Source organism: Melopsittacus undulatus, chromosome 10 (genome assembly GCF_012275295.1).
Source record: "Melopsittacus undulatus isolate bMelUnd1 chromosome 10, bMelUnd1.mat.Z, whole genome shotgun sequence".
NCBI classification, from domain to species: domain Eukaryota; kingdom Metazoa; phylum Chordata; class Aves; order Psittaciformes; family Psittaculidae; genus Melopsittacus; species Melopsittacus undulatus.
Window position 1 is genome coordinate 4899033 of NC_047536.1, and position 14947 is coordinate 4913979.

At 49.2% G+C, this 14947-nt stretch overlaps 1 protein-coding gene across 2 annotated transcripts in view; it reads right to left on the minus strand.

The window, feature by feature from the left end:
* PCDH1 (protocadherin 1) overlaps positions 1-14947 on the minus strand; it is a 53957-nt gene that overhangs the window by 12716 nt on the left and 26294 nt on the right. For both annotated transcript variants that reach the window (XM_034066572.1, XM_034066571.1), the window contains exon 4: positions 14233-14452. In XM_034066572.1, the coding sequence (XP_033922463.1) occupies positions 14233-14452 (220 nt within the window). The remainder of the gene's footprint in view (positions 1-14232; positions 14453-14947) is intronic.

Here is a 14947-nt window from a genome sequence, read left to right on the forward strand (position 1 = left end):
TCCCCGCTGTCCCAGCCTCTCTATGAAGGCACAGAGCTCTGGGGGAACACACGGAGGGGTCCCCTCCAGTGCTCACCCCACAGTGTGAATCACAGCCCCATGTGTGGGGCTGGGCTCAGCACTGTGGCTCTGCTGCAGCCCATGGCTCCAGCCAGCCTCACTCCAAGGGTTAATCTTCCTCTCCCGAGCTCCTCAAAACTAATTAGGAAGAGCCTGGGTAAGTGTGGCAGCACACAGCCCCCCGCACTTATCTCCCCACTTCCGGGGCTCTGCCCTTATCATTTAATTAAAGCTGCAGTGGCTTCCCTGCCTGGCAGCACCTCATCAGGGAGCTCACTGGAGCCTGAGGCGGTGCCTTCGCCGGTTTGCCACGGAAGAAGCAGGACAAAGGCAAGGAACACACCTCAGGAAAGACAATAAAAGGAAGAGGAAGGTAAAGGGAGTCCCCTTATGCTGGCACCCAGGTTGGATGGGGCTTGGAGCAAGCTGCTCTAGTGGAAGGTGTCCCTGCCCGTGGCAGGGGTTGGAGCTGGGTGAGCTTTAAGGTCCCTTCCAACAGAAACCAGTCTGGTATTCCATGACAAGGCACACAGGGAGGGACCAAGCCCCATACCCAGTGCCAGCTATGATGCTCTTCATGGGTCCTCGGCTCTACACGGACCGCTGGGATGTCAGCCTGAAGGTCTGACAGCAAGCTGCCTCCAACACAGGCAGGGGGAGGACACTACAGCCCAGCTGCATCACCCCACAGCAGCAGGACCCTGGATCCCCTACCCCACCCCAAAGCAGCTCTCCCAGCACACCACACTTGGATGTACCCTGTCACCAGAGCCCATGCATGACCCTGCAGCAGAGCAAGCCACACTCAGCCCTCCCACTGGCAAGGAACAACCATGCAGCATCCAGCACCCCAAAGAGAGCTGGGGATCTTCAGTGTACTGGGGAAAGAGAGATGCCATCAAACAGCAGCAGCTGCAGCACCAGGTCCATGAGGGATGGCTGGGATGCAAGGACCCTGAGTGCTGCTGCTGTTTGAAGGCCACACAGCAGTGTGTGGGAGCAGGTACCAGGGCTGCGTGCTGGGACTCAGGCATTTCGGGGCATGCAACCCCCAACTGATGCTGACAGCTTCCGTGCCAAATTCCACACCTCTCTTCCGACACATGGTTAAGCTAATGGGTCTTGAAAAGAACGTCTTATAATCAGTTTGTTAGCAGGGCTGAGCCAGCACGTCTTGTTCTCAAGAAACAGCTGGAACACCTCTGCTAAACCTCCAGGAAAGAAGAAAAAGGCATCGACCCGAGGGAAACCCAGCATGGAAAATTCAAGCCTTAGTGTTGGAAATCTGCTGAAGTGATAAGCAATCAAAACCAAGGCTGTATAACACAAAATGCCAAGCAGCCCGAGGCTGTACAGTCTATATAATGATCCTCATTGCAGATTTCTAAAGCTGCTGGGAAGCTGCAGCCTGGCTGGGAGATGCATGCGTGTGCTTGGCGTGTTCCAAGCAGGAGGAATGGAGTGATTCAGCCTTATACCGACACTGTGCAGTCCTCCCACTGCTCCTGAAAGGGGTGGTCCTCTCCCCCCACTGTTAGTTCCTCAATCCTCATCACGAGCAAGAATTAATGCATGATATTTTAATTTATTCTTTAAACTCATTTCCATCAAGCCCAGTTTTGTCACCTCCAGGCTTGTAGCCACATGTTCAACCGTGGAGCACATTGCAAGGTGCCCCAGTTCATGTGCAAGGGGGACTTAGGAGCACTGCTCTGGTTTTACAAGCACTCTATGTTTGCTCCTTTCTTTGTAAGCTGGTGTTAAAGCTCTTGTGTCAGGGAGTACGCATGTCTGCCTTTGAACAAAACCATTGTTAACTCTCCATCAACAATTTAATAATCTTTCTCCAGCAGGACAATGAAGCAGGGGAAATTATTCTTGCAGGGGAGCCGGTAGCCACACAGCAAAGTGCTGCTCGAGGCCTTTGAAGTCACATAGGTGTTTAACTGACAAAAGAAATCACAACTTTATGAAAAGGGCTTGCCTCCAACAAGGAGAGCTGGAAACAAAGGAAACCAAGACCACTGGAGGGAAGCGGAGCAGGGGACAAGGAAGAGCCTTTGTAAAAGAGTCAAGCCAAACCCCAAGGAAACTGGGAGAGGAAATGACAGTATGGATTTGCATGCATGCGCTTTGTTTTCTTTCCACAGATCTTTCCTGGGCTGCTTAAGAGTAAAGTGAGCACATTCACTTGTCGCTTCAGCTTTCTTGCAGTCTGGAAACACGCTGGCTGGCTCAGCCATGATGGAGAGGAGGAAGAGGCCAGATCCTTGCCAGAATTTGTAGTGGGTATTTGAAGGAACAGGGAATGGGCATTAAATCCAGAGCTGATGCTCTTGGGCTTGAGGAGGAAATGTGTGTGTTGATGGAGGGTGCATGTATAGACCTGGATACCACAATCAGCCATAGAGAACCAAACGCAGGTGAAATCCAACATAGAGCAGCTTTGTGAGCATCAAAACCAGGGGTATGTAATGAAAATGACCCAACAGCAAATAGGGGTGTCTGACTGCTCAGAGTCCACACAGAAGAGCCTGAACCTCTGAACTACCCAGCCCATTTCTCTGCAGTGAGGAGACGTGCCATAAACCCAGCTGAACACACACATTATTGATGCCTCCAATACACACAGCCTCAGAGGTTGAAAATCTGCAGTGGAAACTAAATGGGGAGGGATTTGTGTCTGTGACATGGCAGGAACAGCCTATGCACTGATCACATCCTCCTGTGGTGCAGCCACAACATGTGCCAAGGATCAGCTCAGGTAGTCAAAGGTTCTGAACTGAAGCACTTGCCATAATCCCCCACACTGGCATTGAAAGGATCTGCAGTGGTGATGGCCAAAGCAGGGCAGAATTCACCTCCTCATGTAAAAACTAGGATGTATTTAGTCTATCTGTTTACCAATGCAGCTTGCTAAAGGCGCAGCTCTGGGAGGATATCAGTGGTCTGATGCAAACGGGGAGGTTCAGGAATGAAGCAGACTGGTTATAGTTTGTTGGGAAGATCCAGGGAAAAAGCCCAGCTTCTGATGAATACTGCTCTGCCCTGTGTTTGCTATTAGGACAGCAGAAAGGCACACTTGTGGGAGGGTGGGGAAAAGAAGGATAATCACTTCCGATAGGGAATATCAACCTCCAGCTACTCCTGAGTGCTGCAGTTTACAGACTGCTAGAGGTGAGATGCAATAAAGTTTGCACCACTCGAGGGAGAGCTGCCAGAGGCAGTCCTAAAGGTGCAGGATGAATAAAACATGCTGTAAGGAATGAGCGAGGATCAAACCTGCTGCCTAGCATCCTGGCAGGACAAGGGGGATACATCATCACCTTGTGTTGGGAAAGGGGATTTGCCATCTCTGTCACCCCCAAAGCACAGCACAAAGGAACAGCAGGATGATCATGAGAAAGTTCTGATTTCATGGTCCAGTAGAGATGGCTGAAAACTTCCAGAATCAGCTCAAGGGCATAATTTTTACAGATTATTTGTCAAAAGGGAGAAGATGGTAATAGCAGGTTTGCTCCTTACACATAGTCCATAGCAATAGATGTGTGTAGCACTGAGCAAAGCAGCGGTGTACCTGTTTGAAAAAGCAGCTTGGAACTGGACAGATAGAGCACTCAAAAGGATCTGTGATTTTAGAGGTCTAGGATCAGCAATTGACCCTTTGAAGGAAGCCATTAATCATCATTAAGGAGGTTTACATCCCGAGGGCCCCAAGGCAAAGCAGCATGAGTCTTGTGTCTTCTGATGTGGGTTAGCAAAGAGAAAACAGGGCTTGGAGATGAAAAATAGAATATGTGTGGCCAAGGGGGTTTACCTGCATCATGGAGCTGCCTGAGCACAGGAAAGGTTCAGGATATGGCTGCTGATAGGGGGAACAATAGCATGAAAACAGCACGGGTTTCAGGAAAGGCAAGATATTTGCCTTCTCTCCCTGATTTATCTGCATCTCAGTGGGTGCCCCTTCCTCTGTGGCTAATAAGCAGCAAGATGCTAGACACAGAATATACAATTCCTTTTGCTTTTATTCATTCTCTTTCCAGATATAATAAATCTTGCTTTTGTCAAGATCCCTGTTGTCTGGGTAATTTCATCTAGAGATCCTCAAGGAAAAGAGATCTCCATATCACTCCAAGTTTAATATCTTGGTTTTAGCTGGCATATTCTCAAGCAATAACTTACACAGCCAAAGAAGAAGAAAAAAGATTACTTATGTCTAATTGGCATTATACTAATTAGCAGCAAAATACATCAGGCAAATAGCACATCTATTTGCTCCCTGTCATTTTGCATTCCCTACTCCATCTTCTCCTTCCTCTGCAGCTATAAACCAACACAACATGCTGTTCTGACACATCCCTGAACAAAGATCATATCCCAACCCTTTCCTCCTTCCTCTTGCTGCCTCCTTGGTTTTTCCCTTCCAAGCAAGGTTGATTTAAAACACACACAGACATACAACAGATTGAGAACTGTTGGGTTTATGAATTTGTGTTCATCCTGCTTTTCTCTGCCAGATCCCTTCCCAGCCTCTCCCAGTGTTTCGTGTACACATGGTTTATGGCCATCCATGCAACAACGTTTAACCTTTTATATCTGAATAAGTATATGAAAACAGATAGACTAAACCAGAGGTGCACGTCCTCTCACACATGGGCCACCACAGCTGATTTATACCTGACTCATGGCATTTTTGGCAGTTCACCCTAAATGCTTTTAAAAGTGAAACAAGTTAAACTTGATAATGCCAGTCTTCTGCTGGAGCAAGGGTCCTGAGTGTAAATCTAAGCATCCCCAAGACTGAGCACTGTCCTCATCATTCAGCTAATTTTGAGTCAGAGCAGCTCTCTACCAGACAAGAGCCCTGGTGCAGTTTGGAGGTGAGCACTTTGTGTGGAGCAATCCTTCCCAATGGACAGGATGGATGAAGCAACACTGACTGAAAGAGTTTAGACAGGCAGATATGAGATATGCTATGGTGGTTGGCCTCAAAGCCGAGCAATAAGATCTGCTTTATTTTCAGTGATATCACAGTGGAAGAAGCACCCATGTAGGATTTGGTATCCATCAGACCCTGAGAAGTCATATTCTCCCATCAGGGAGGTGCAGCCCTCCTTTCCCATAAGGAGTGAGGCTGAAGCCCACTGCAAAGGTCATCTGGGTCCAACCACAATGCCCAGGGAGGAAGAAGCTCACCACCATGTGGCTTCCCTACACTGCTATTGTATCAGCACTGGCTCTGCATGATTGCATCAGCTCACAAGAAATGGGCCCTGGTTCCTGCAGGGGAACCTCAGCTCCCTGAAAGGCAAAGACAAGGGCTGATATGGTTAGATAAGCTCTGAGTCAAAGCAGCCTATCCTTGGTATCTCTCGCCAGATGCCATGACTAATGTTAGATTTATGGAGTATCCTCTCTGCAAGTAAAGCAAAGAGCTAGCGTTACAACACTTACTGGAGGCGACTTCAAATCAGGATGGATGAGAGCTTGTGGGAAGGAGACGGAGAGAGAAATTCATTAATAGTGAGAGCACAAAGGATGAAATCCTGGGGAAGAGTGAACAACTGAGATTGACATTTGACCTCACATTGATTTCACCGAGGACAGGAATGAATCCCTTATCCACTCTCTCATGCCTACAAGAGGGATTTTCCACCTGAGGGATCTACACCTGACCAATCCTTCAAACTCAGCCACATGCTATTTCTATGAGAAAGAAAATGCAGGGTGAAGTCCTCAAGAAGCTCAAATGGGTGACTTCAGAAGCTTCTCTAGCATTAAGTTAAAACCCCACACTAATGCAGGTCCCCTTACATAGGAGGAGATATTGCCAACCAGGAAAGTTTATAGAGACATTCAGGAGCATTCAGAGGCAGATAAAGGGAAAATAACTGACTTAGATCACACAGGAGCTGGAAATGGCACGTCAAATTACTTCAAAAGGAGATTTCTAAGGAAGCAGGTCTTTGAAAACAACAAATAGTCTGGGGCTGCTGAAGGATCCTAGCTGTCTGTTGCTTTTACACTTAGTCACTGTTTCTGGTTTAGATGTATTCTAAACCTCACGTGGCTGCTCGGTGCCCTTCTGCCAAAGCCCTGTGTTCTGCAAGTTCAGCTCTTTGTGGAGCCACAGAGTAGTCAGGTTAGGAAAATTGCTCTGACTTCAGAGTAATATGGCCAAAAAAAATAAGTGATCCAGCAAAACTTCATCCTGATCAGCTCCCCAGTCCAGTTCGCCATGCAGCCAAACTGCTATGCTGGCACAAGAGGGCACATGGCACAGGGACAGGGATGAGCAAACCAGGACACAGAGGAGGGGAGCTGCCTATTCTGGCACTCTTGCTAACAAAACACACAGGGTGCTGGCTGTGGTTAACAGGTTCATCAACAGAAATGCTCATAACTCAGCTGCTGGCTCTCCCCCATGGATGTCCTGTTCCAGTGAGAAACACCGGTTGCCCAAGGAAGCTGTGAATGTCCATCCCCGGCAGTGTTCAAGGCCAGGCTGTACAGGGCTTGCAGCAACCTGCTCGTGCCCCTGCCCATGGCAGGGGGGTGAAACTGGAAGAGCTTTAAGGTCCCTTCCAAGCCAAACCATTCCATGATTCTATGATTCTAGGTCACACCTGCAGTTGCTCCAGAGAACCTGTCCAAGGGCAGGGCACTGGGTTCAAAGCTCTGTTCAAATGCAGATTTTAAAATGATATAGAAAACACTTCTATACAAAACCAAACACAACAGAACAGTCTGAGGGAGCTTCATCCAACCCCTTGTTCTGATGAAAGTCCTCCCTAGAGAGCAACGTGGGACAAATGAAAAAGGGACCCACCCTCTTGTTCCTGGTGCAGACCTGAATGCTTCTTCCTGTAACAGTTTAGCAAACTTGAGTTGAACCCATGAATAGTTTGAGGATGACATAAACCACTCTTTGGGAAATAGACTTTGTACCAAGGAAGTGGTGTTTAGATTTGGTCTCGATATGAAGGAACATTTGCATGGGTATTTGAAACCACTGCCAGGCAAAGAAGAAAACCCTCATAGTGTGGCAGTAAAACTGTACTTCACCTTGCAGCCACTTTGTGAAGGTGAAGAGTTCCCTGTTTCAATGTCACCAGGGCTGCAGGAGTATATGTCCTGCCAGTGAGAGTGAATAGGGAAGCTTGGTTCCAAAAAGCAGGATGAGTTTGGGCTATTGACCATTGACACATTGACCATTGACACATTGACCAAGCCTGGGGTCTCTGCAGTATCATGCAGTAAATCAGCAAGTTTAGAGCAGGGTCATCTCCCCATGATGTGCTCTCATGATAGTGCAGGGAGAGGATCATGGTAGGTGGTGCTTGAAAATGGAAGAAAGAGTAAAGATGTAGAATAATGTCAGGATTTTCTCCCTCCAGTAGGTTCACAGCAGGGAGAATGTGAAGGACATAAAAGAAGGGAGATGACATTCACTCATTTCCATCGTCTAGCCATAGACAGCAAGAGGGAATAGAAGATGTCACAGCCCAGCCCAGGATCACAAGGAATAGCAGAAAACTCAAACAATCCAGTCTCAAATGCAGGAGGCACACGTACAGCCATAGGGATCTATATATTCTACAGCATAAGGCACCTTCCTACCGAAATGCAAAGCTCTGTGTCCCTCAGGCACTGACTGAGAACCACTGTCCTGCCTAGATTTTCCATAATCACATAATGAAGCTACAGTTCAGGAACAGAAAGGGTGAAAAACGTAATCAAAATTCAACAAGGAAACTTAGGTCCTTCAGAGAGCTCCTCTAGAGATGTCCAGGATCTGCTGATGCTCTTTGGAGAACCTGAGGACAATCTTACAGGCGCACTACCACATAATCCTATGAGACAAGAAAGACCCTGTCAAATAAATAATTAATGCTATTTTGGACAATGTCTGAAGCAAGTAGCATCCTTCTTAGAAGGTCTTGAGAGGATTAAAGGCATTCTCTGTAGCTAGTAGCAATGTAGTTGTTACTCAGTCTGGGGAAGAGAAACCAGCTGTACCCTGTTTACCCTGGGCTCCTCAGTGCAACTAAGGTGAGGAAGGTGACCTGGTTGACGTGCTCTGACCAAACAGCTCTGTTGTAACAGAGTTTACCCAGGCATAAATGCTGGAAAACATGGAGAAGAAAAACATTAGGGTGAGAACAAGTTTGCAGTTACAGCTCAGACAGAAATGGTGTGTTGAAATAGCGATGGTGTAATCCATGACCATTTGCAATCTGTCGGATGTTGCCTCTCCCAATGAAAATCTTTCCCTACATCTCTCTCCAGTAGTGATTAGGAGAATCAGAAGCTGTCTTTGGGGATGAACCAACATTAAGTGAAGAAAGAAGAGAAGCTCATGATTTCTTGTGAAGAAATGCAGATGCCTGCAGAGCTGAAGATCATTGAGGAACCCAGATGTAATTTGTAGAAGCAGATGAGATGCAGAAGATGGTCTCAGACAAGATGCGTACCCTAAACAAGAGCAGGACTCAGAAGCTACTAGTAATGACAGAACATCTACAGTAAGTAATTCCAGCCCTGATGTCAACAACCAGTGTTAAAAAGGATGAGTTATAAAAAATCCCAATGTTTCAGCTAGAGAGGAATCCAAGCACTGGTCAGACCCAAGCCAACAGCCCTTAGATGTGTGACCTGCTGGTTCTCAGCTGGAAAGGGGACACAGTGCCAGCCAGAGACCACCTTTCTTTATTCCACAGACAGCACCATTTATATTACCCTCTGCCATACTCTCAGTGTTCTCTTACAAGGTGTGAGATCTTTCAGTAAGAGCCATGTACCAGACAACCTATGTGGGTTCACAGCATTTGACCAGGACACAGCATAGAGCTTGCTTGAATCCTACAGCCCAGACAGAAACCCAGTCAAAAGCATTCCTCAGTGCTCTGCAACAAAGCAAAAGTGCTGCAGGGTATGTTTGAAAACAAATCTGCAGACAGAACATGTGCTTGGAACACTTTCTGCAAGACAAAAGGGACATTTACAGATAATGCAGAAAAAAAGAATAGGCTTTAAGATCCAGAGACTTCACTGCCAGAGGAGGAGAGAGACAGTCATTTTTTTTGGGTCCCATCTGCTGGCTGGAAGGAACTGAACAATAACAGCATCGAGAACCTTAAAAAGAAGCTCATGACTGGACTGACACGAAGCAGAAGACAAGAGGTAGCGGCTGCCCAGGGCTGCAAATCCATCCCATCACCATGAGCAGTAAGAAGAGGCTGTTGTCTTGGGACTCCTCTTGTGGGCCAGCCACCTTCCCTAGGTGCTGCAGTATTGCAGGGGGCACACAGCCCTGTGCCAGGCAGCAGTAGCTCTGTTTGAGTGTGATGGACACACATGCCTGTTGTGAGGCTATGAAGACGAGCACCAGCAGTCACATTATCTCTGTGCCTGATGCTGCTATGGATGCCACTGAGTGCTGCTGAGAGCTGTGGGCTATCATCTGGACACATCCACACCGCTAAAAGGTTGTTGGCAGATTGGCCATCACGCAGAGAAAAAATGATATGAAGGAAGGGATGATCTGAACTATAATCAGAAGCATAGCAAAGGGGAGCAGGAGGAAAATATCTCCCCAGGCTGCCATTGCTAGGGCTGCCAAAAAGCAGCACACACATCCAAGATGCGCCAGATGTTGTTGCTGCTGCCCAAGAATGGGGCTGCAGGTCTGTGGTGGCGTCATGAGCAGATGGCAATGGCTGGGAGGAGTGCAGGGAAAGGTGGGAGGGAAGGAAGAGAGACCCAGCTGCCAAAATATCCTGTCTTGGCTCTGCTCACAGTGAGGGACTTGATTCAGTTTTTGAGCATATCAAAGGGAACTTTAAATGTTGACTTGCTCGCATGTGATCTACAAGTATGCATCGAGTGAGGTGTCTCCTAATGTTGTAAGATTCAATGGAATTAAATGGCAGCTAGCGCAGCTCAAGCAGAATTCAAGTTGTAGGCATGTGAAACTGGGGGCAGAGAGGATGTGCCACTGGAAGGGATCACCAGCACACTTGCTACCATTTGCCATCAAAATGGGACCTTTCCAAAGGAGTGCTCCCTCTCAGCCATGGTGAGATGAAGGAATCAGAGGGTGGAATGTTATGGCTTGTGTCACACAGGGGTTAGACAAGCTGCTCCTTCTGGCTTACATAAACCTACCAGTCTTTCTTGAAACTAACAATAATCTGGATTGAAAGGGTTTAATGAAGTTCAGCAGCCAAACACTGGCAATGCTCTCAATCCCTACACTCAACCTGTGCTGAGGTGTACAAAGGAGGCAGGAGACCATCAGAAAAAGACTGGTCTTAACAGAAAAGCCTATGGCTATGAACAGAGCGAGAGGGTTTTACACTTAGCTCTGCCACAGTCCCAAAACCATGCTGCTCACACCTTGTATGCCAGAGACAACCAATGCAGCCTTAGCTTTGCCATCCTGGACACCTGCCCCATGGCTCGGAGCACTGGGGTGCTGCAGCAGCTCATCCAGGGGTCACCCAATGCTAGCAGCCATCTCAGAATGCAGATCATGATTTTCTGTTTCATTCCCCACCTAGGGTGGAATCTTTTTCCTGGAAGGAGAGCTGCGAGGATAAACTCATTAACATCTGTGAAGTACAGATACTACTGCACTAAGTGCATTGTGAAAGCTCAGGAGATGATCGTTAATTACATATTCAGTGCGGGGTTGTGATGGCATGCATTAAAAATGGCATGGGGTGCCCACTTTAAATAATGGCGATAAAGCAATTTAAACATTTGTCCCTGTTCTGTGGGCTGAATTCAGAACGACTTCATGCAATACATCATCAGGTAGCTCTGTACCACACAGGGACAGAGCGAAACAGCCTTGATGTAACGGTTCCTAAATTGCACATATTTGGTCCTGTAATCTTACTAAATTGTCTCCATCGTCAATGGAGAGAGACTGGCACTTTCATCATCCAAGCTCTGCATGCATTATGGCAGGGCACATCCTCTGCAGAGCAGAATCACTCCCAGGCTCCTCCAACTAAAGCAAATCTGTGATGCAGGGGGAGCAGATGTCTTTAGCAAAAGCAACGGGTGGCCAAGTGGGAGACTAAGCTCAGTTCCCAGCTCAGTGTACCCCACAGAAGCGGATAACAGCATGGCAAAATGTTGGGGAGGAAACAGTGGGCAGCTAGGTAAAATACCAGCGATGACAAATGCCTGGGATGAGTGAGGAGCTGGCACATCAGTGCCAAGATACTGGAGAAGTCTTCATCAGAAGCATCATAATTCCTCCTGAAAAGGACCTGGCTCAGCCCCTGCAATACAGCATTTTACTGCAGTCTGCACAGTCAAGTGTCCAAAAAAGGAGGACACTGATATGTGTGTTAATCAAGTGAAGAACCATCTACAAAGAAAAGGCATGGATCTGTCTTCCAGTTGAAGAGCTATAAATAGCCTTGCATACTTGCTTATCAGATTGGTTCGGCTGCAGGGATAATCTCCTGGAGAAAGCAATGGAAGCCCTGTTATGTTGGATATTTATAACTAGATGAAAGCCTAGAAAATGCACAGTCGTGTCAGTCTTGCGCTCATGCCACGAGATAGGGTGTGTGGGATCCAACTCATCTCTTCAGTTTAATATAAGGTCAAGGATGGCTTAGTCTTCCCAGATTCACAAAGAACAATATCTGATCTCTTTGAGGAGCTGGTGCTGCTTCAGAAGCCGAGACAAGGGCATGGTGAGACAGTTCCCTAAAAGGTTATGATGGTCCCATATCACTGGAGGCTCTTTGCAGGAAGGAAGATACGACCATTCTCTGTTCAAACAAGGCAGAGACATCTTGTTTGCACCAGGGAGGTGTCTGATGTGCCACATCTCAGGCAGGAGAACCATGGGAAACCCTATTCTAATGAACAGATCTAACATGACCAGTATCTCCTAATCTCCAAATCGCCTGACCTGGTGCCTACTTAATGGATCACGATGCTGACCCCAGCCCCTAAGGTTCATTGAGCTGTCCTTGCCAGATTACCTGCAGAGCACCAGGACCACCTAGGGTTAATGCTGGTGGATTCCCCAGAGCATTGGCCTGCCATGCCCTCTGCACTGATCCTGGTTTATACAGGTCAGGAGGGCTGCTGGAGGCACTGGAGCCTGACTTCAAAGCACTGCCATGTGAGGGGAACCAAGACAGGACAAGCTGGGGGATGGAGAGCAGAACAGGGTTACAGTCATCCCTAGGAGCCTCTGCACACCCTGTATCATATGTGGATGGTTGTGGATGGGTGTGTGGTGCTGCAAACATACACAGGGTGTCATGTGCAAAGCGAGCTGCCTAATTTATAGGGCAGGTTGGGTTTGTGATGCTGTGGGCACATGCCTGAACGCTCTGTCCCTGAGAGTCACAGCTCTAGGCACTATTGCCTAGCCTTCCTTGGGTCTGCTCATCCCCACTGGGCAAACAATGAACATGTCAAGCAGCACAGGCAGACTTTTCTGCCCTCCATCTCCTGCTGCAGATTGTCCAGGTCCTGTTCTCTTTCATAGAATCATGGAATGGTTTGTGTTGGAAGGGACCTTAAAGCTCATGCAGTTCCAACCCCTGCCACAGACAGGAACACCTTCCACTGGAGCAGCTGTTCCAAGCCCCTTCCACCTGGCTTTTCCTTTCTGCTTTGAGCCCTGCTCCTCCCTCATCACCTCTGGGTTGCTTGTCACCTCCAGGGGCTCAAACTTTGCTCTTCCAGGCCCATCATCACCACTGCCCTTTTATATCCTTCAGCACAGCCATGTAGCATCTCCTTGCCCACATGCCCTTCAAGCCTCTCTTGTAGGTACAAGCTTATACTCTAAGGGAACTTAGGAATTCCAGTGCTGTTGTCCTGTGCCAGGACTCCAGGAGCCTCTTCACACTTCCCAGTTGACTGGCTGGTACTTTTGGGAAGAAAATGATCTGCACAACACTCCTAGACAGGAGAATACCTCATATTGCAAGAGCAATATGGATTTGGGAGCCCTGCCAGACCTGGCAGCACCATGCCTTACTTCAATGGTTATAGCATAACAAACTCCAGTGTTACTCCAGGAACTAATCCGGGAAGAAGGAAGAGATGTTCCAAGAGACCTTCAAGACCAGGGGCTACCCTGGGCCCCATGTATTCCTTGGTAGGGAGGCCCAGCAGGTTTGCAGCTCCCTGGACCAGCTGAACACACTCTCAGCCCTTTTCACACCATGTACAGACCTGTCCCAGAGTCAAGGATGCTCCAGAAGTACAAGATTTCAGGAGAACACTCTGCACATCCTCTTTTCCCTCCCAGAGGTTTCTCTGAGCTTGCCAGCCCCACTGCAACCTCCCCTCAGTACAAGAGCACAGAAGGCAGCAGGTACAGGAATGTTATGTGCACAGCCAGAGCCAAATCCAAGGAAGCAACTTAAGCTGGCTAGAGAAGATAGCTTGGAGAGTGGGCTCACTGGGGGTAGTCAGGCAGGCAGCACAGAGGCAGCACAAGGGGTTGAAGCTGTGCCAGGGCAGGGGGAAGCCAGCTCTGCCGCGGTGAGACTGCAGACACCCCCGGTGGGGACCTCAGGTAAAGGAGACCCTGAGCAGGAGCTCACTCTTGGGTTTGCCATGACCACACTCCCTGATCCTCACCTATCTCCTCACCCCAGCCTGTGCCACTGAGCTCTCCCCCTCTGCTCCCTGGGAAACTCCCCTAGCTCCAACACCCACCACAGCACAGAGCTTCATCACACCCCGGCCACCCCTACATCCCTGCCCTGCCATGGGGCACCCGTGGGACCACTTGACTGTGGCACATGAGCTCACCATCGGCTGGGCTACAAACCCCCTCCATTGCTGCCTGTGCTGCCACCTCGGACTATCCTGTTGGGTCCCCTGTCTACATCATTCCAAATCCCTCTGCCTCTTGCCAAACCCATCTTCCTCCTCAACTCTTCCTATTCCCCCTGACCTCCTCCCCCTCACCCACCTCTCCCATCCCCACCATGTCCTTGTTGCTCTCTCGCTTTAAGCCTCACCTCTTCTCCAGCCTCCCAGCCCTACATGGCAAGCCTGTCCCCCCTGAGCTCCTCTCCCCATCCCACCGCACCAGGGGAGGTGCAGCACTGGGGATGGAGAGCCCTGACGCAGGGTCCCTGGGATGGGGCAGGCACGCGTGCGGCACACACGTACCGTTCTCAGGGTGCTCCATCTCCCCAATGCTGCCATCGGGTGTGGTGCGTTCATAGTGGTCCTCAGGCAGGGCCAGTGGCCCAATGCGGGGCCCTGACGATGATTTGCTGCTCGGGGTCTCTGACTCCTCCAGCCCACTGTCGTAGTAGCTGTGCTGGGAGGGATCCTGCAGGTCCTGAGCCTGGCTGGTTGCAGAGAACGTCACTCGGCGATGAGGTAACTGGGAGAGAAGAAAAAAGCTGTTGTATCACCCACCCAAAGCAAAGGGGGGTCAGGCAGAGTGCTCCTGCCCAGTGCTCCCAGCACCAGCAGGGTCCATCACCAACCCCACACAGTCACATCTGTGGGGCTCCACCCCAGGCTGAAGCACCCATCAGACACCAGAACACGCAGGGAGCACACCTTGCACCTCTGACCCAGCAGCTCCCTCCATGGCTTGTGCCCCAGCTTCCTCTTCCAGACACAAACCTGGGCAGATGCCTTCTCCCATCACAGGCAAGGTCCCCCATTAGCGCAGCATCCTGAATTACTGGCACTCACCGCATCCTACATCTTGGCACTCGGACTCTGCATGCACCCTGGGTGCTCTCAGAGACACCACCTCAGAGACCCACCTGTCTGAGCCCACCCAAAAGCCTCTCTGATGGGTTCACTTCCCAGCACAGAGAGCTGGTTACTCCATCCTGCACTTTCCAGCCTCTGACCTGACACTATC